The sequence below is a fragment of the Astyanax mexicanus genome, chromosome 17 (genome assembly GCF_023375975.1).
Source record: "Astyanax mexicanus isolate ESR-SI-001 chromosome 17, AstMex3_surface, whole genome shotgun sequence".
Classification (NCBI taxonomy): Eukaryota; Metazoa; Chordata; class Actinopteri; order Characiformes; family Acestrorhamphidae; genus Astyanax; species Astyanax mexicanus.
The window spans coordinates 3624145-3644861 of record NC_064424.1 but is presented as its reverse complement, the minus strand read 5'-3'; the positions used below and the strand labels follow the sequence as shown (position 1 = coordinate 3644861).

At 37.4% G+C, this 20717-nt stretch overlaps 1 protein-coding gene across 2 annotated transcripts in view; it reads right to left on the bottom strand.

The window, feature by feature from the left end:
* The window catches only part of fybb (FYN binding protein b), a 54536-nt gene extending 34058 nt beyond the window's left edge, over positions 1-20478 (bottom strand). For both annotated transcript variants that reach the window (XM_022666504.2, XM_022666505.2), the window contains exon 1: positions 20325-20478. In XM_022666504.2, coding sequence (XP_022522225.2) covers positions 20325-20327 — 3 coding nt within the window. In that variant the 5' untranslated portion in view covers positions 20328-20478. The remainder of the gene's footprint in view (positions 1-20324) is intronic.
* Positions 20479-20717: the final 239 nt, after the last annotated feature.

The window sequence follows — 20717 nt, the reverse complement described above, 5'->3', positions numbered from 1 at the left end:
ATGTCTCTTTCATGATGTCTCTTAATATAAAACTCCTTAATTACGACAACTTTTAGACTCTTTGTCCCGTTTTTCTGCGCTAGAAATGTGCACTCTCTCCGCTTTTAGACTCTTTGGCCCGTTTTTCAGCGCTAGAAATTCGCACCCTCTCCGCTTTTAGACTCTTTTTCCCCCGTTTTTCTGTCCTAGAAATTCGCACTCTCTCCGCTTTTAGACTCTTTTTCTAACAAACTTTGAATCTCACATTATAAAAACCTGCTTAACAGCGGGCCAACTTTCATTCTATTTCTAAAATACCTCGCGGGCCGCTTCAAAAAAGAAAACGGGCCACAAATGGCCCGAGGGCCGTAGTTTGGACACCCCTGGTTTAAACCAATAGGGAGTGGGAATTATATATGTTTATACTTCTCTACATCCAATCACAATCAGATTCACTCTATCTGGATGAAGAGATTTATCTGGATAGGGGTTTTACTGAACGATGAGTGATGACTGAGGAATAAAAACGAGCTGAAATGAAATAGGAGTATCAAGACTATTTTAGAAAGTCCAGATAATTGTGTTTTTTAAGTAAGAAGTCATCTAAAAAAAACAGCTTTCCCCTGTCTCTAAGCTCTTATCTCCAGCATGTGGTATTAGTAAAAGAGCCCCTTTATTCCTGTTGCTAAAGTAAACAAATGGGTCTATCTGATGAACGTCATGCAGTCAGCTCTAAACTGTGTAAACCTAAATAAATATCCCAGTCTGGGACAAACAGGAACAGTATTCTGCTTATTTAGTAAAAAGGAAGCTCAGTTGGAAGTTCTCAGTGGTGGTTTATTTAGGGGTTGGTGTTTTTTGCATCTCAACAATCACCGGCCTTAATTAGCATAACTATGTCATGAAACTTATGCCAGTAATGCACATGTGAGAGCCTGTGGTCCATCATGCTTCCTATATATAAACCTATTATTACAAAGTCACATGACTTGTAGGAGTATCTGAAAGCAAGTCATTTGTGGCTGAAGACAGAAGGAGGATGTAGATTTGCTGAGGCAGTATCTTACAGGGCTTTTGTTCACTGTGATATTCGTACAAAGGTCAGAGCTCAGCTGTGTTATGCATGAGTTATGAGGACTTCACCAGGTCCACATAATGCAGTATCTGCAGTATTAGCACAATTGTTAATACTTGGAAGTCTTTGACTATGTTCACACAGCATGTCATGATAGAGCAGTAGAGCAGGTCTCTTAATTTAATATATACTTTATTAAATAAAGTAAGAGTAAAAGAGTAAAAGAGTAAGAGCAAATTAGTCCCTTTTATAGGGCTAAACCATGTGGCTAGTACTCAGGTGATCTACTTCCTGCAAGTGTTATGTGCTGCGTCATGTGATCGGGATTGTGTGTATTGTCAGTGTGTGATGCATCCTGGGCAATGTAGTACAAAATCATAAAATTAACTAGAAAACGACACAGAAACACAGAGATCTCTGTAACTATTAAAAGTAAAAGTTATTTTCTTTCCTTTAGAGAAATTACAGATGAAGTCAGAGAGCGCTGAGCACTGTTTCCTACACCTTCAAATAAAGACTCTTAGAAACTGGAGAAAAAAAACTGCTACAGGAAGACGTCTGGCTGACCCACATGGAAACAGCAGCTTTAGCCTTTAGCTCAGATTAACATGATTAAGGACTGAGTCTCAGTTTTGGAGTGAAAAGAAGGATTTAGTTCTTATTAATTTTGTACAGTATTGTTATTTTATGTTAGTTTAAAATATTGGTTTGTTAGAAAATCCATTTTAGTACTTTAAAATATAAAATAATATATATATATATATATATATATATATAAATATATATATATATATTTAGATAGGGCCCTATCATACACCAAGACACGCTAGACACATCACGATGCTCATTGCTATCTTACACCCTGTCAATAGTCTATTTTCACTACTTGTGAAAATAGTGCCGGCGCCATTAAAATAAGGTCCGAGTTCATAAATACAGTATATCTACACTGATGGGCATGCTTGTCTCTAAGTGATTTGTATTTAGGTGGCGTACATTTCTGGTGTGTTTCTATCTTGGCAGTGGGAAATATAGGTGCATCACTTACTGATTAAAACCCTGACAACAGTCAACAGTTAACAGTCAACAGTCAGCTGTCCAATCCTATCTTAACCATGCAGTAGCACCGTGCACAAATCCAGATTTTAGATTTTAACTCAACAATAAACGGAATAAATAATAAAATATCATTACTGCTCCCTTAAATGAGCTGCTGGCGTATCTTCACAGCGTGAACAAGCAGCTCATTTTCCTCTGCTGAGATGCGCAAAAGCGCTGCGCTGTTAAGACACGAACACGCCAAAGTCAGAGCTCACCCGACTCTTAAAGGAATTGACAACTGGCTCACACTGATTGGTTTATTTCATGTTACGCCTCAAACACAAGGACAAGCCCTAAATCAGGGGTCAGCAAGTGTAATGGGATGGAGTGCTGCCACAGACTAGTAGCTCTCCAGCCCAGAGGGTTGTTGAACCCAATTGCAGAACAGTTGATCTCAAAGCAGGTAAACCCAAGAAGAAAGGGAAAAATTAATGAATTAATAAACACACGAACCCGTGTCGTCAGGGTCGCGGTCCAATACACTACTGCTGCCCCGGCTAGTAAATTGGGACACGGGCGAGAAAAAAACATCCTTATAAGGAGATAGGGAGCCCAAGAACAGGTGGAAAAACTAGAACAAGTGGAAACTAAGAGAGAGATGGGGGAGGGGCGTAAACAAAAGCTCACCAGAGAAGCATTTTAATTTCATATATATTTTTTTTCATTGTCTTTATTATAGTTCAAACAACCTCACAGGCCAGATGTTTCATGCTTGCGAGCCTATTGCCACCCCAGTCCTAAATCAAGCTGAGCGATGTGTAATTGACCAGTGCGCTACAGATCGCTAAACTAGGGCCCTTTATGTTTTCTCACAGCAATATTAAAAAAGCTGTGAAAGTCTTTCATTTCCCTATTCCTGCAGATACCCGGGTTAAAGAAGCTAAAGCTGAAGTCGTAGCGTGAGGTACGAGGCTGAAGGAGAAGATCTTGAGTCATTGTGAGAAGGGGAAGGAAGACGTGGAGCATGAGGAAGGTATCTGTGCTGGTTGCATCATGTCATGTCAGTGCAAGACTGTGTTGGAATAAGACTTAACTTAGCATCCTCAGCACCTCACACCTCGTCTCTGATGGTCAGCAGGAACTGAACTGTGGCTGACAAATGGCCTTTCCTGTTTTCATGCTTCATTTTGTCTCAGGAGCCTTTTTTGTACCAGTGTTTCTCTTTAATTCTTTATTTAATGTATTTTCTACATTGTAGATTAGTATTAACCCTTTGAACTCTAGGCTGTTTTGGCGTGTTTTTTTGTCTCCGTTTTTGTTTTCAGTTCCTCTTTCAGGTCTTATAACACAGTAATTATATCAGACAGACGCATGCCCTGATCTCTTTTACTCCAGAAGACATACGGCTGCTCAAAAATATCATCAATTAAAATGTAAAAGGAAGCAGAATTGTATTGTATATTTTCCTGGAACTGATCATGTTTTTCTTAAAATTTTACCAAGCGCCTGTTTTTTTTTTAATGTATAGATTTTAACTTTCAGAGCTAAATTATTTTCCAGTGATAAAAAGAAAATATATAACGTGTGTGATGCACTCAAAAATAAAAATAATTGTAATATTTATATATAATTAATTGATGTTTTAGCTTTTATGTCCATAACAGTAAAATACATTTTTTAACATATTTTATTTTCGAATAATTTTTTATTGAACTGAACAAGCATTTTAAAGACAAACGAACAACAGCAGCAAAAAACGAAACCCCACACTATTAACCCCACCACCCGTCCCCAATACCCAACTTTAGTTGCCCTACGGTTAAAAAAAATCCCACTCAGCAGGGGAGGTCATGTACAGATTTGATTAACAATTCCACACACTAAGATGTGCAATTTTTACATTTACATTTTATGCCATTTTATCTGACGCTCCTATCCACATTGGTGGACCAATGTAGTTTTAGGAGTCTAGGCCAAGGACTCTTATTGGTGTAGCACAGCATGTGGTGATGTGGTAATTAGCTCACTAGATGGTAGTGGTGTTATCCATTGCGCCACACCAACCACAAAAAAAGTAATGTTGAGGCTTCACCTAAACTAAGGTGATTGTGTGCGTAATTCTAAAGTGAGATAATACTGGGTTCTAAATTTTGTAACAAATGTGTGTGAAATAAGCCTTGGCAGCGCGAGAGTGGTCACGTATATCAGCTGTTAGAATAAATTTTAGCCAATTTAACTTTACTATAAACCACTCTATGTAGCACTTAAACTGAGTTGAGCACAGGACGATGCTTCATTTGCTCTACCTAATGCATTATCCAAGTTTTTTTTTAGTTATCTATAAGTTTACTTCCTCTGTGGATTAACATCTTTTTATTCTGTATACTTTTTATATAAGTTCTTTTATTTAATAAAATATTTTTAAACAGTAAAGGAAAAAAATTGTTTTCTCACTATCTGGGATTTTTCCAGGCTTTACTTCAGTTTGCAGACTTTTATTTTTTCAGTGCAGTGGGCGGGGCTAAACTGATGTTTTTTTTTTTTTAACAAAATTATTCTTTTTGTTAACCCTTTCAGAGCTAAAGTACCCATGGTTTTTGTGCCAGTGAAGATTATAAAGATCGTAAACATTATCATCAACTAAATATGGCTCAAAAACTTGATGTCCAATCAGTGTGAGCCAGTTGTCAATTCCTTTAAGAGTCGGGTGAGCTCTGACTTTGGCGAGTTCGTGTCTTAACAGCGCAGCGCTTTTGCGCATCTCAGCAGAGGAAAATGAGCTGCTTGTTCACGCTGTGAAGATACACCAGCAGCTCATTTAAGGGAGCAGTAATGATATTTTATTATTTATTCCGTTTATTGTTGAGTTAAAATCTAAAATCTGGATTTGTGCACGGTGCTACTGCATGGTTAAGATAGGATTGGACAGCTGACTGTTGACTGTTAACTGTTGACTGTTGTCAGGGTTTTAATCAGTAAAAAAAAAACTTGATGATCCAAAATTGTTTGGCTTTCAAATAAAAAACATGCAATTTAAATATATATAGTTTATTAGTGCAGTGATACAGAATACTGAATGTTGCTTTTGGCTGCAGGTTAAATGGTACAAATTTGTACTTATTGCTGTTAGAAATGACTTTGTACTTCAGAGGGAACAAATCTGACCCTGTAAAGACCAATATTGTACCTTTGAGGGTACAATTATGAAGAGTGTACCTTTGAGTACAAAAAAGTACTCATATCGTACCTCTGTTTTTTAGAGTGTAAGTGCAAGAATACAAAATACATAATCCATTGCAATGATTACACGGTCTAAAGGCGTTAACAAAACAATTCAGCATGTGTTCCTGTATAGCTTTAATATAGTCTTCAATATTACATTTATATATATAATGTAAAAAATCATTAAAACAAAGAAAGAAAAAAACCCACTGAATGAAAGGAGGTGTCCAAACTTTTGACTGGCACTGGTACTATCCAGATATATTTCTCTGGGAAGCATGTTTATGATTATTTCACACAAAATTACAAAAAATACATATTTCGGTACCACTTTAAAATAAGACTACCTTTATAAAGGGTTTATAAATGGTTTACAATTAGTTTATTAATAGTTACTATTTAGGTTGTAAATGCCTTAAAAATCATTAATAATCAGTTATAACACATACGTAGAAAGGGCAAAAATGACCCGTTGCTTGTCAAATAATGAAACGTGTTATAACTGATTATTAATGATTTTTAAGGCATTTACAACCTAATTATTAACCATTAATAAACTAATTGTAAACCATTTTTAAACCCTATATAAAAGGTAGTCTTATTTTAAAGTGGTACCCATATTTCTTACTATTTTTTAAGCACATTCACCAGTTTTATGTTAAAATGTAAAAAAAAATAAAAAAATAGAATTAATTTATTTAGTGTCTTAAATCTCTAGTATTTAGATGTCTACAAAGAAGCTACACTGTAGATACCCCTTCAAAAAGTGTATTCAGCTTCTCTAAAGTACACCAACTGCTGAAACAGACGTGCAAATGCACAGCTTCATCTCGACCCTGTAGAATAATACTGCCATTAGAATAGGACCCTCTGGAGCTGATGAATATGAACCTGCTGGAGGTCAGCAGGAGCTGAACTATGGGTGACATACTGCCTTTCCTGTTTTTGTGCTCATTCTCGTCTTGTTGAAATTTCCTCTCTGATGTCATAACTGATTATGATTGTATCATAACTGTGGTCTTTTCCCAACTGTGGCCTTAAGTCAAAGTTCTTCAATCCTGGTCCTGGAGCCCCACAGTCTAGCAAATTGATGGCATTTGCTCTTAAATATTACGGATAGGTGGCTTCTAGACCAGGATTGAAGATCACTATTCAGTGCTATTTAATGCTTCAAAATGTGCTGGGCATGGAGTGCCAGGACCAAGATTGAAAAACACAGCTTTAAAATGTTCTAGCTGGTAAACATAAGGACCAGGATTGAAGATCACTCCTCTAAAATATGCGGGGCAGAGTATGTCAGGACCAGGATTGAAGAACACTGCTCTAAAGTATGCTGGTCAGGGGAGTGCCCTTTAAAATGTTCTGGTCGGTGGTCATCAGGACCAGGATTGAAAAACAATGCTTAGTACTATAAAATATGCTGGGCAGGGGGGTGCCAGAACTAGGATTCAAGAACACTGCTCTAAAGTATGCTGGTCAGGGGTGTGCCAGAACTAGGATTCAAGAACACTGCTCTAAAGTATGCTGGTCAGGGGTGTGCCAGGACCAGAATTAAAGATAACTGCTCTAAAATATGCGGGGCAGAGTGTGTCAGGACCAGGATTGAAGGGCAGTGCTCTAAAATGTGCTAGACAGGGGTGTGCCAGGACCAGGATTGAAGATAACTGCTCTAAAATATGCGGGGCAGAGTATTTCAGGACCAGGATTGAAGGGCAGTGCTCTAAAATGTGCTGGACAGGGGTGTGCCAGGACCACGATTGCTCTAAAAGGTTCTGGTTGGTGGTCATCAGGACCAGGATTGAAAAACACTGCTTAGTGCTAAGAAATATGCTGGGCAGGGGGGTGCCAGGACCACGATTGCTCTAAAAGGTTCTGGTTGGTGGTCATCAGGACCAGGATTGAAAAACACTGCTTAGTGCTAAGAAATATGCTGGGCAGGGGGGTGCCAGGACCAGGATTGAAGAACACTGCTCTAAAGTGTTCTAGTCAGTGGTCATCAGGACCAGGATTGAAAAACACTGCTTAGTGCTATGAAATATGCTGGGCATGGGGACATCAGGATCAGGATTAAAAAACACTGCTCTTAAATATGCTGGGCATGGGGTGCCAGGGCCAGGGTTGAATAACACTGCTCTACACTGAAAAAAGAGAATTGTTGGACCAACTTAAAAAAATTACTTCAATTGGTAACACATAAATAAATTAAGTTTTTACAAATTAAGTAAACAAGTTAGATCAACACAATTCCTTTAAGTTAGCTCAACGTAATTATTTGATTACTTTCAAGTTGACAGTTTTCATTATCTCAACTTAAATTTAAGGCAAATCAACTTAAATTATCCAGTTTATCCAACTTAATTACGTGCTTCATAATTTTAAAGTACACTGTAAAACATTTCAAGCAATATAAGTTCTCCTGCTGCCTTAAAAGGCTGAGTTAACTCAATGTGGTATTCTCAACATATTTGGTATATTATTATTTAACTGCAAATACTGACAGTATAATACTGGAGTAAACTCAGCAAAGAGTGAACTCTGTAGCTCAAAGCCAGCATACTGTGATCACTAGAAACACAGAATAAAGTTAATGTGCTCTTACAGCCCACAAACACTGAGGCCTGGCAATCAAATTATATTATAATATTGCACGCCCAGGATAAGGTAGCTTTGGGCAACAGACAACACAAAGATGGTAAGTAAGGAAGAGGCCACACCCAATATGCAGATATATGGTGCCAGGAGCCTATAGGAAAGCTGCATGAACCAACACTCTAGAAAGAGCATTGACACAGGTAGTGACTAAAAGTTGGTTCAAATCACATTTTTTCATTGGTTCAACCAACATTTTTAAGTTTTCAGGTTGAAGTTCTCTGAACTCATTTTATTGAGTTATACTGGCCGATAAGTTCACTCCACTTATATCTAATAATATTAGATTCCACTGACTAAAACACAATCACTTTTTAGAGTGTAAAATGTGGTGCGCAGGGGGACATCGGGATTGAGAAAAACTGCTTTTAAAATGTTCTGGGGGGATTCGAGGACAAGAATTGAAGATTACTGCTTCAAAAGGTGCTAGATAATGGGTGTCAGGTCCAGGATTGAAGAAAACTTCTGATCGTTATAAAATGTTCTGGGTAGAATGGTGCAAGGACCAGGATTGATGAAAACTGCTCGTAGCTCTGAGGGTCTTTTTTAAAGGGCACGTTAGTCACAGTGTTGAGTGAGGAACGGTGAGTTATGTTACAGGACTTGTATCTGGGCCAAACCGCTGGCTCTGTGGTTTATGTGGCACAGAAAAGTTTCTACTGGAGAGTTTTTTTTGATAAAGTACAGTTTAGAAGCCTTACAGATGGTGCTCAGTCTCATCATAGACTTTATGTTATCATAAAGGGTTATGTTTTCATATATTGTTATGCTGTAATCTTTGAGGATCCTTTCTGTTCTAATTTCTTGACCACTTCCTGGCCTGTACTGAGAGATGCTTCAGGGGAAACACTTGTGTTTTTATTTTAATCACCAGGGATTTCCCTGATTACACCTCTACTAAGTGCTATATGGTTTGAGAAAACTATAAGAACTCAATGTTCACTATATATATATGGTATATACAGTGCCCTCCATAATTATTGGCACCCCTGGTTAAGATGTGTTCTTTAGCTTCTCATAAATTGAGTTTTGTTCAAAATAATATAGGACCACGATGGAAAAAAAAGAGTAAAATACAACCTTTAACTCAAGTGAATTTATTCAGTAGGAAAAAAATCCCACATTAAAAAATAATTATTTAACATCAAATCATGTGTGCCACAATTATTAGCACCCCTGATGTTAATACTTTGTACAACCCCCTTTTGCCAACAAAACAGCACCTAATCTTCTCCTGTAATGTTTCACAAGATGGGAGAATACAGAAAGAGGGATCTTTGACCATTCCTCTTTGCACATTCTCTCTAAATCATCCAACGACCTGGGTCCTCTCCTCTGCACTCTCCTCTTCAGCTCACCCCACAGGTTTTCAATGGGGTTGAGGTCTGGGGACTGAGATGGCCATGGGAGGAGCTTGATTCTGTGTGCGGTGAACCATTTCTGTGTAGATTTGGCCACATGTTTAGGGTCATTATCTTGCTGAAAGACCCAGTGACGACCCATCTTCAGCTTTCGGGCAGAAGCCACCAGATTTTGTTTTAAAATGTCCTGGTATTTTAGAGCATTCATGATGCCATGCACCCTAACAAGCTTCCCAGGGCCTTTAGAAGAGAAACAGGCCCACAGCATCACTGATCCCCCGCCGTATTTCACAGTGGGCATGAGGTGCTTTTCTGCATACTCAGCTCTTGTGTTACGCCAGACCCACTTAGAGCATCTGTTGCCGAAAAGCTCTATCTTTGTTTCATCTGACCAAAGCACACGGTCCCAGTTGAAGTCCCAGTACCGCTTAGCAAACTCCAAACGTTTGCGTTTATGATTGTGAGTGAGAAATGGTTTCTTCCGTGCATGCCTCCCAAACAGCTTGTTGGCATGTAGATAGTGCCTGATGGTTGTTTTGGAGACTTTGTGACCCCAAGAAGCTACCATTTGTTGCAATTCTGTAACAGTGAGCTTTGGGGAACTTTTTATTTCTCTTATCATCCTCCTCACTGTGCGTGGTGGCAAAATAAACTTGCGTCCTCGTCCAGGCTTGTTTACCACTGTTCCAGTTGTTTTAAACTTCTTAATAATTCCTCTGACAGTAGATATGGACAGGTGTAGGCGAGTAGCGATTTTCTTGTAGCCATTGCCTGACTTGTGAAGGTCAACACACATCTGCCTCACTTGAATGGTATGTTCCTTTGTCTTTCCCATGTTGAAGATAAATGGCCTCTGTGTCACGTCATATTTATACCCCAGGGAAACAGGAAGTTGTGAATTACTAATTAAATGTTCCTACATACTCTGATCAACTTCGTAAACTACTGTAGAAGTGACAGAAATACTTTTATTAAATATATTTCCTAAGAATTGTTAGGGGTGCCAATAATTGTGGAACAGGTGATTTTATGAAGAATAATTATTTCTTAGTCAGGGATTTTGTTTCCCCCTTAAAATTTACTTGAGTTAAAGGTTGGACTTTACTTTTTTTTCCCATCGTGGTCCTATATTATTTTGAACAAAACTCAATTTATGAGAAGCTAAAGAACACATCTTAACCAGGGGTGCCAATAATTATGGAGGGCACTGTATAGACTATACTGGGAATGTGACTTATAGTATTGTTCACAGTATATTGTGCCGCAGTTATGAAGACACATTTTAAAAATCCATAATGTGAAAACAGCAGTGTTCTCTTTTGAAAACAGGTTATTGTTGTTTGTATTTTTTTATTTTATTTTATTCTATGTTTTTAACTGTGATTTATAAAAGAAAAAAATATCAAAATGAGTGATGTAAGATTAAAATCAAACAAAAATCGCAGCTTTTTGGCTTAAATTTGGGCACAGGAATCCGAATAATCAGACTGGTGACTTTTGTTCTTACTTTGAGTCAAATGACTTAAAATAAGGTGAAAATTCTAAGTAAGACCGATTAAGATTATTATTCCTAAAATAAGATAAATAATCTTACACTTACACAATGCTTAGTAAAACAAACATTCTTATCAAAGATAAAAAAATAAGGTTTATTACCTGGAAATGAGATTGAGTTTCACGTGCAAAGATTACGTTTTTTGCAGTGTGCTAACCTCAAGTGGACGGAATATGGAAAGCATAAGGGCCAGATGTGGCCCTGGGGCTGTACAATTGCACAGGTGTGTTCTGCAGTCAGTAAGGCTGTGATCTGGACAGGTGTGTGATGCACGGGCAGGTAGACACACCCTGCTAATGAGCAGTGTTTGAATCGGGACAGACCTATCACCAGGAAGTACAGATAAGCACAGAGCAGGTATTCTTACACTGACCGTCAGCCCAGAGAGACAAACTCAAACTGCGCTGTTTACTCACATTACCTTACAATACCTTACATTACCATCCATCACCCTGTAGGTAGAATAGAGTATAGATACTAGTGTTTAATAAAATACTTCTGTAGAAGTTGAAGAAGAATCAAATTAAGCGTTTTACTCTTTAAGTAAACGTGTTTAAAAAAGTACTGGATTCAAAACTTAAAATATAAAAGTAAAAGTAATGTAAGGAGAAAAAATATAAAAGCCATTAAGGAACAAAAGATTAGACCACGCCCACAGAGTCCCATAGTGCACACCCCCTCTCCCCCCTCCCCAAAACACATTTTTCTAAAAGCTTCTAATGACTATAATGTTAAAATATTCAAATGTTAATGTTGATAATATAATTGGGGATGCACTAAGCCAGGGGTGTCCAAACTACAGCCCGCGGGCCATTGTGAGGTATTTTAGAAATAGAATGAAAGTTGGCCCGCTGTTAAGCAGGTTTTTATAATGTGAGATTCAAAGTTTAAATTGCTAGGTGTCAGAAACGGACCAAAGAGTCTAAAAGCGGAGAGAGTGCTCAGTTTTAGTGCAGAAAAACGGGCCAAAGAGTCTAAAAGCGGAGAGAGTGCGCAGTTTTAGCGCAGAAAAACGGGCCAAAGAGTCTAAAAGTTGAGAGAGTGCTCAGTTTAAGCACAGAAAAACTGTCCAAAGAGTCTAAAAGCGGAGAGAGTGCACATTTCTAGCGCAGAAAAACGGGCCAAAGAGTCTAAAAGTTGAGAGAGTGCTCAGTTTAAGCACAGAAAAACTGTCCAAAGAGTCTAAAAGCGGAGAGAGTGCACATTTCTAGCACAGAAAAATGGGCCAAAGAGTCTAAAAGTTGCCGTAATTAAGGAGTTTAATATTAAGGGACATCATGAAATGAAACATCAATTTGAAAAATCTTAGTTTACACAACACTGTCAAAGATAAAGATAGTAAGTCAAGTAAAATGGTGTGTAAATGAAATAATCAGGAAAATGTATTATTTAAAGTGGTATATTTCATTATTTGTTTTATTACAGAGTGTATCCCGTGACTTCAAATATATTTCTCCTTCTGGCCCCCAACAAAAAATAGTTTGGACACCCCTGATCATCTTCATACATACGTCTGTAGGTGTGATGGATCACAGTATAAACCAATAGGGAGTCGGAATGGTATATATTTATACTTCTCTACATCCAATCACAATCAGATTCACTCTATCTGGATAAAGGAGAGATTTATCTGGATAGGGGTTTTTACTGAACGATGAGTGATGAGTGAGGAATAAAAACGAGCTGAAATGAAATAGTAGTAATGAGGCTGTTTTTATAAAAATGTAAGGAGTAGAAAGTTCAGATCATTGTGTGAAAATGTAAAATAATTACACCAGTAAAGTAGAGATAACCTACATTTCTACTGAAGTAAGTTAAGGAAGTATTTGTACTTTGTTACTTGACACTTCTGCTTAGCAGAAATAAATAATATCAATTACACGATCACTGTTAAAGCCAGCACTAAGCGTTAATACAGTCCTGTGGTCTAGAACAGAATCAGAACAGCAGAAGACACAGTGTTTTTCCACTACAAAAAACTTTTTTTAGAGGTTTTATAATCTAATTTCAAGGCAATACATCTTATTCCTTATATTTTTTTTCTCTGAGAAGAATTTATTGTAAGATTATTTTGCGTATTTTAGGAATAATGATATTACTTAGAAAGTTTTACCTTATTTTAAGTAATTTAATCAAAGTAAGCACCAGCCAAGTAATTCTGATTCTTTTGTTTAAGAATTTAAGGTAATTTATGCTTAGTTTAAGAAACCTTAATAAGAACAAATTGCTTACCTTAAGATTATTTTTTTCGTTTAACAAAAGCAAATACTCCTCGATTTATATATATTTTGTCAGTGAAGCGCTATAGTGTGAGCTTGATTCACTTCTTCACGTGGAAGGTCCTTTCTGTCAGTGCATGCGTGTGTAAATGCAGAGTCGTGTTTTATCTACCAGGCTGGTGTCAGTGGTTAGCCACAGGGACTAACAGAGAGAATTCTCATGTGCTATTGTGTCTGTCACCACTGCAGCTTATTTCACAAAAACAGACGCCTCAATACACAGTAGAGAACCATGCACAAAACTCTATACTCTATACTCTACACTGCAACAAATCCATTGGCAAAAAAATAGACTATAAATATGTATAGAATTGAGATTTTTATGCTTATGAGAAGATTTCAAGCATAAAAAATCAATAAGTCTATTTACCTACTCAGCTGTATACATCCCCGATCACTAGTGATACATGTGAAGTCAGACTCTGCCTCTTTTTAAACAGCTGCTAACGCAGCATTGGCGAGTAGCATCACAGCGCTAACACACGGAGGAAAGTGCAGCTATGCTGGTGGTTCTGATACATCAGCTCACAGACGCAGCCTTGTGCTGATCCACATCACCCTAGGAGCAATGAGGGGAAAGAAAGAGCATCATATACTGTATCCATCCAGAGAGAACAAGGACCACTGTGCTCTCTCAAGGCTCTGGCAGCTGATGGCAAGCTGCATGACTGGGATTCGAACCAGACATCTCCTAATCATAGTGGCAGTGTTTTAGACCGCTGGACAACCCAACGCCACTCTGATAAGACAAAATTTCTTATTAGAGAAAAAAATTATATATTTATAGCCTTGAATTAAGATACTGGAAATACTGGAAGTTTTAGTTTTTTAAAGAGTTTACTTGTTTCTACAACTAGTATCCATTTTTCAGCTTCTTTGATCATATAGAAACTTGTTGTAGTTCTATAATCATTACAGCATACTTTATTGGTATCCTATTTTTACCCTATTCTTTAATACTCAAGACCCACAAGAGAGAAAACCACCACAGAGCAGCTTTTACATTATATTATTTGGGTGGTGCACTGTTATTCTCAGCACTGCAGTGATTAGCACTGATTAGCATGGTGGTGGTGTTTTATGAGGTTGATCAGACACAGCAGCAGTGCTGCTGTAGTTTTTAAACACCTCAGTGCCAGTGCTGCACTGAGAATAGTCCACCAAACAGTGATTTATGGGCAAATGTCCCTGTTTTTGTCATCTATAGGCGAGTTGTTTAGGGCTGAGTTCACAATTATAGCATTGCCAAGATAGCAATGAACGTTTGACTAGTGAAAGTTGACGTCTGTCTAGGTTGTATTCAGTCAGTGGAGCTCCTGTGTTTTCTGATGCCAAGATAAACAAGCAATACAACAGAAATTTACACACCTATGATATGACGATAAATATCGTGGTGACGATAGAAAAGTGTCGCCTATCGTTTCTACAGTAATTTCATCAATTATTCATGCAAATATATAAAGTAGGCTACAATTAAATGTATTGGCGTGGTCACTTTGCATAAACTCAGTTTATATAAGTGATAATAAAGTAGTCTTCGCCAAAAAAGCTTCTTAATGTGGTTTTGCGACATGACACTGCTTTACGTTATTAAACTCATGAGAGCTGAACAATAGAGATGCATTGTTCTTTTAAAAATAAATAGCTACTGCATCTACCTCATCTGTTTTCATTTGATATATATATATATATATATATATATATATATATATATATATATATATATATATATATATATATATTGCTGCACTAAAAGGTAGTAATTCTCATTTGTGAAAGTTGGGTTTAACCCTTGTGTGGTGTTCATATGTTTGTTACTCGTTTACTTTGTTACTTGTATTTAATTCAGCAAAATTAAGAAATTCTACATTAAAATGCTTTACACATGCTCGCTTCACCTAAATTGCAAGCAATATAAACAGCTTACATGGTTAATATTTGCCCTTTACCTTTCTTATGTTACATTTCTTTTAAAAAGTGCTACTCTTTTTTTATTAGTTTTTTAATAAAATGTAAAAGAAAATGAATTAAACTCAAGATATGAGTAGAAAATTAGTTTAGTTTCAAATTTACAAATGAAGCAATGTTTATTATCCCTTGGCCAAACATACTGTATGTAATATCAATGTGTGGCGGGGGGGGGGGGGGGGGGGGTGTTCAGTGTGTGTTTATTGAAAATGTGTTTTGATATATGTTTTTCACAAAAAATGAGCCAATGCCAATGAGTTTGATTTAGAAAAAATATTTTTTTGTATCATTTGATGAAAAGTGAAAACGGGTCCCACAGACCCGAACACCACACAAGGGTTAATGTACCTTTGAAATAAAGTTGGAAAAAAGTAAGCAATGATATTATTTTGTCATATTTTTTGAAGAATAACTGAAATCATACATGATATATATCGTTATCGTGATATATGATTTTTCCCATATCGCCCAGCACTAATCACACCTATAATTAACATTCACAAAAACAGCTCTGCACAAAATGTTCATGCATTAAATTACACAAAATGCCATCATGTCATTTTATCCAGTTTGGCTCGTTTGCTGAATCAGACACAACAGCAGTGCTGCTGGAGTTTTTAAACACCTCTGTGTCAGTGCTAGACTGGGAATAGTCCACCAAACAGCATCATGTAGACACTGATAACGGACTTAAGCATGATGAAGACTGTAAACTGGGTGTTTCAGCTGTAGGTAGGAGTGTGTAATAGAGTGGAGGACAGTGAGAGATGATTAAACACCGTGTTTAAAAACTCCAGCAGCACTGCTGCAGTATCTGATCCACTCACTGTACCACCAGCTCAACACACACTAACACCTCATACACCACCACCATGCTAATCACTGCTAATCACTGCTGTATCTGATCCACTCACTGTACCACCAGCTCAACACACACTAACACCTCATACACCACCACCATGCTAATCACTGCTAATCGCTGCTGTATCTGATCCACTCACTGTACAACCAGCTCAACACACACTAACACCTCATACACCACCACCATGCTAATCACTGCTAATCACTGCTGTATCTGATCCACTCACTGTACCACCAGCTCAACACTCACTAACACCTCATACACCACCACCACACTGTAAACCATACGTTGTTTGAACTCAAATGATTTATGTCTGTTTTACTTGAAATTTTTATGTTGAACTAACTTATAATAACTGAGTTTAGTCTGTTGCCATTGGCAGCTTTTTTTCCATTGGCTTCTGTCACAATCTATTTGCATACTGGGTGTGTCCAACAGTTTCTGACAGACAGATTCCCCCTGGGCTACCTTAGAAATAAATCAACTTCCCCTTTAGTTGTAATAACTTAATGTTTTAATTTATGCTAACTCAAGTTTTCATTCCACATTACTTAAAAAATTGAGCAAACCGGCTGCCTTAAAAAAGTTAAGTGAACGAAACTTAACCAGTCTTACAGTATAACAAAAATAAAAAAAAGTTAAATTAACTTCCTCTTTAGCTGTAATAACTTGAGGTTCTAAGTTATGCTAACTTAAGTTTTCATTACCCATTACTTAACTTTCTTTAGGCAACTGGTTTCATCTCATTTTTAAAGTAAATTCAACTTAGCCAGGCTTATAGTGCATGCTAATCATTACATTACATTACATTACATTACATTACATTTGGCAGACGCTTTTTTCCAAAGCGACTTACAATATTGAAGTGCAAATAATAGAAGAGGTTAAGTATAAAAATAATAGAATTTAAAAATAAAGCATCTATAGATAGGGCCTTAAGGAGGTCAGATGGAAATAATGGGATAGAGGAGTAGAGAAGAGGAAGAAGGAGATGAGGTTAGAATTAGTTAGTTTGTTAGAGGTGTTAGGAGAGTAAGTGCTCTTTGAAGAGCTCTGTCTTCAGGAGTTTATTAAAGATAGCGAGAGATTCTCCTGATCTGGTAGTGGAAGGTAGTTTGTTCCACCATTGGGGAACTCTGTATGAGAACAGTCTGGATTGCTTTGTGTGAATGTTTGTTTGGTAAAGCGAGGCGACGTTCATTGGAGGAGCGCAGCGGCCGGGAGGTAGAGTAAGCCTTCAGGGGTGAGTGCAGGTAGGAAGGAGCCTGTTCTGTCATCACCTTGTAGGCGATTGTAAGCACTTTGAATTTGATGCGAGCATCAACTGGTAGCCAGTGGAGCTCAATGAGCAGCGGAGTGACATGTGCCCGTTTTGGTTGGTTGAAGACCAAACGTGCTGCTTATCACTGCAGTATAAAGAGAATAATAATGACCCATCACCCAAATAATAATAATACTTGTATTATTGAAAAACAGGGTGAAAGGAGGAGTATAATAATAAAGTATACAGAGAAACAGATACAAAACTACAGTCTGTAATTATCATACAACTACAGAGTAAACTATATGATCAGTGGAGCTAAAAAAGTAATAATAGGTGCAAAACCAAGGTGGTGGTCATAATGTTGTGCTTGATCTGTGTATATTTCCAACCGCATGACCAGTCACTGTAGCCTCACTGAAGAGGCTCTATGATATGCAAAGCAACCTCACAAAAACACAACAGCTCCATGCTTGTGGAACATCACTTTCTGTTAGGAAGTATTCACTCGTGTTTGCTTCATTTATTGCTTTACAAACGATCTTCAAGTACTCTTTTCAAAAGTGATTTTACATGAAGACACTCTTATTAATGGTAATTTACATGACTGTACATTAACAATGTTTCTATATTCTATATTCTATATATAAAAAAGTAAGAGAGCACTTAAAAATGACCGGTTTCTTTGATTTGACCAAATTTAAAACCTCTGGACCATCAAGCCAAACTGAACTGCCTAAATTTGTGCACCAGGAGTAAAGCAGCATAAAGTTATCCAAAATCAGTGTGCAAGACTGGTGGAGGAGAACATGATGCCAAGATGCATGAAAAGAACTGTGATTCAAAACCACCAGGGTTATTCCACCAAATATTGATTATTTCTGAACTCTTAAAACTTGAATATGAATTTTTTTTTCTTTGTATTATTTGAGGTCTGAAAGCTCTGCATCTTTTTTTGTTATTTCAGCCATTTTTCATTTTCTGCAAATAAATGCTCTAAACGACAATATTTTTATTTGGAATTTGGGAGATTTTTTTCCAGAATACATATATAAATATATGTATTAACATGTCCTTCACCCAGTTGAGTTTACAGCCCTGTTTTAGCTTGATTTAGGGTGTGTCGGTGTGTCTTCGCTATCGTAACGACAGGAAAAGTACACCTTGCATGAGTCTGACTGCGCAAAAGGCATGTGCTAGTTCTCTTAATTACTCATAGGAGTGGTTAAGTTTGGGCGTAACATGAAATAAACCAATCAGTGCATCACTTGCTCATCATTCCCTTGGCCAGATGCCAGGTGCGCTCTGACTTTGGCAGATTGCTATTTTAATGGTGCAGTTACCTCGACAAGTCCAACGCTTCTCAGCAGAGGAAACTGACTATACTAAGTAGTGGGGATAGTACGTGTTGGGGATGCACCTGTGTTGACAGTTCACTGCCAAGATAGCAATGAACATCTGACTGTTGACTGTTGTCTAGGTTGTATTCAGTCAGTGGAGCTCCTGCGTTTTTCGTTGTCAAGATAAGCAAGCAAAATTCCAGAAATTTACACACCTGAACACACCTCATTTCCAGAACACCACGCCCATCAGTGTAGATATATTCACAAGCACTGTTGCTATTTAAACCAGGCAGATGCAAGGTGTGAAAATAGACTGTTAGCAGGGTGTAAGATAGCAATGAGCATTATCTCAGTATCTCAATTTTGGCCAAAATGCTTAAATTGTTTGAGAATAGCAAACTTGATTACTAGTTTAACCAGGTCCAGGACCTGACAACATGTTTTACACAGAGACTGAGAACAGAGGGAAGAATTAACAGATAAAGAGAAGAAAGAGAGAGAGAGAGAGAGAGAGAGAGAGAGAGAGAGAGAGAGTGGAGCGGAGTTTACCAAAAACAAAGAGGAACCTCTGCTGATGAGGCAAGCGAAAATAGACTTGATCTTACACAATACTGTAAACCCTTAATACGTTTTGGAAGAAATGGTTTTTGCGCAATTTTGTAAATGCATGTTTTTAAATGCATGTTTTGTGTATGTGTGTGTTTAAAACATTTTTTTTGCCATAAAAGTTCAATGATATCCATTCTGAAACTTCTGTTTGCTTATTTTTAGCTTTAATTTGATCACGTACCAAAAATTAGCAAACTGCACACAAACATGTAAAATGTATCTCATTACTCATTTATTACTCTGTAGGTAGAATAGAGTATAGATACTGGGGTTTAATAAAATACTTCTGTAGAAGTTGAAGAAGAAGTATCAACTCAAGCTTTTTACTAGTTAAGTAAAAGTGTTTTAAAAAATTACTAGTTTTAAAACTACTTTTAAAGTAAAGCATAAAAGTAAAAGTAAAGTAAGGGGAAAAAATGACCTCCCAAAACACTAAACAACACTTTTTTTTCAAAAAGCCATAATGACTATATAATGTTTAAATATTAAAATGTTAACGTTTATAATATAATGTGGGATTTTGCACTAGGCTGTTCCCTGGTGTTTCAGCTGCATATATGCCCCATTGTAAATGAATGTATTTTAGATTTTTAGTAGAATGTAAATATAAACTGTATTAGAGAAGCTTAGTTGGACTGCATGGAGTTTGTCTCAAGGTCTTTTGAGTCTTTGCACGGATCGATGGATAAACCACGTATAAACCAATAGGGAGTCGGAATGGTATATGTATAATATGCTTATACTTCTCTACATCCAATCACAATCAGATTCACTCTATCTGGATGGAGAAGAGATTTATCTGGATATGGGTTTTATTATTGAACGATGAGAAGCCGGAATAAAAAAGAGCTGAAATGAAATTATAAAATAGGAGTAACAAGGCTGTTTTTATTAAAACGTAAGAAGTAGAAAGTTCAGATAATTTTGTATCTGTACTGTATACAATGATACTAATAAAAAAAGTGCTAATAAAGTAAAAACACACTTCTTCAGTAGTAGTTTTAAAGCACTCAGGCCCTGTAAACTATAAACTACTGCAGCCTCTACATGCCCGAACATTTCCCTCTCTAATAACTCTGGGAAAAGAAGGAAAACCAGAAAGGAGAAAAGTGGGACTCACCATTGTGGGAGCGGATTCCTGCCACGTCTGTTCATGAGCTGATTTCACTAGTTGCGAAAGTGTGTGTGAGAGTGTGTGAGTGCCTGTACGCGAGAGACAGGGTTGCGTAGCCGCTGTGTGTGTTCGCCGCTGTGTGTGTGTGTGTGTGTGTGTGCTACTTCCCCTCTCAGTTGATGGACTGACTGCAGTACAGACATCACAGGAAGCCTTATCACTTGATCCATCTCTTCTATTTGCCTATTCCATCCAGCTCTTCTGCTCTTTCCATAGGCACACAGAAACACCAGCACACCAGAGAGGTGCTTTCCGGCGTGACACACCAGAAAAAAGCCATGGGTTCAACCGCGTTTGTGGATTAACACAAGCTACTTTCAGCACAAACCACACACACAA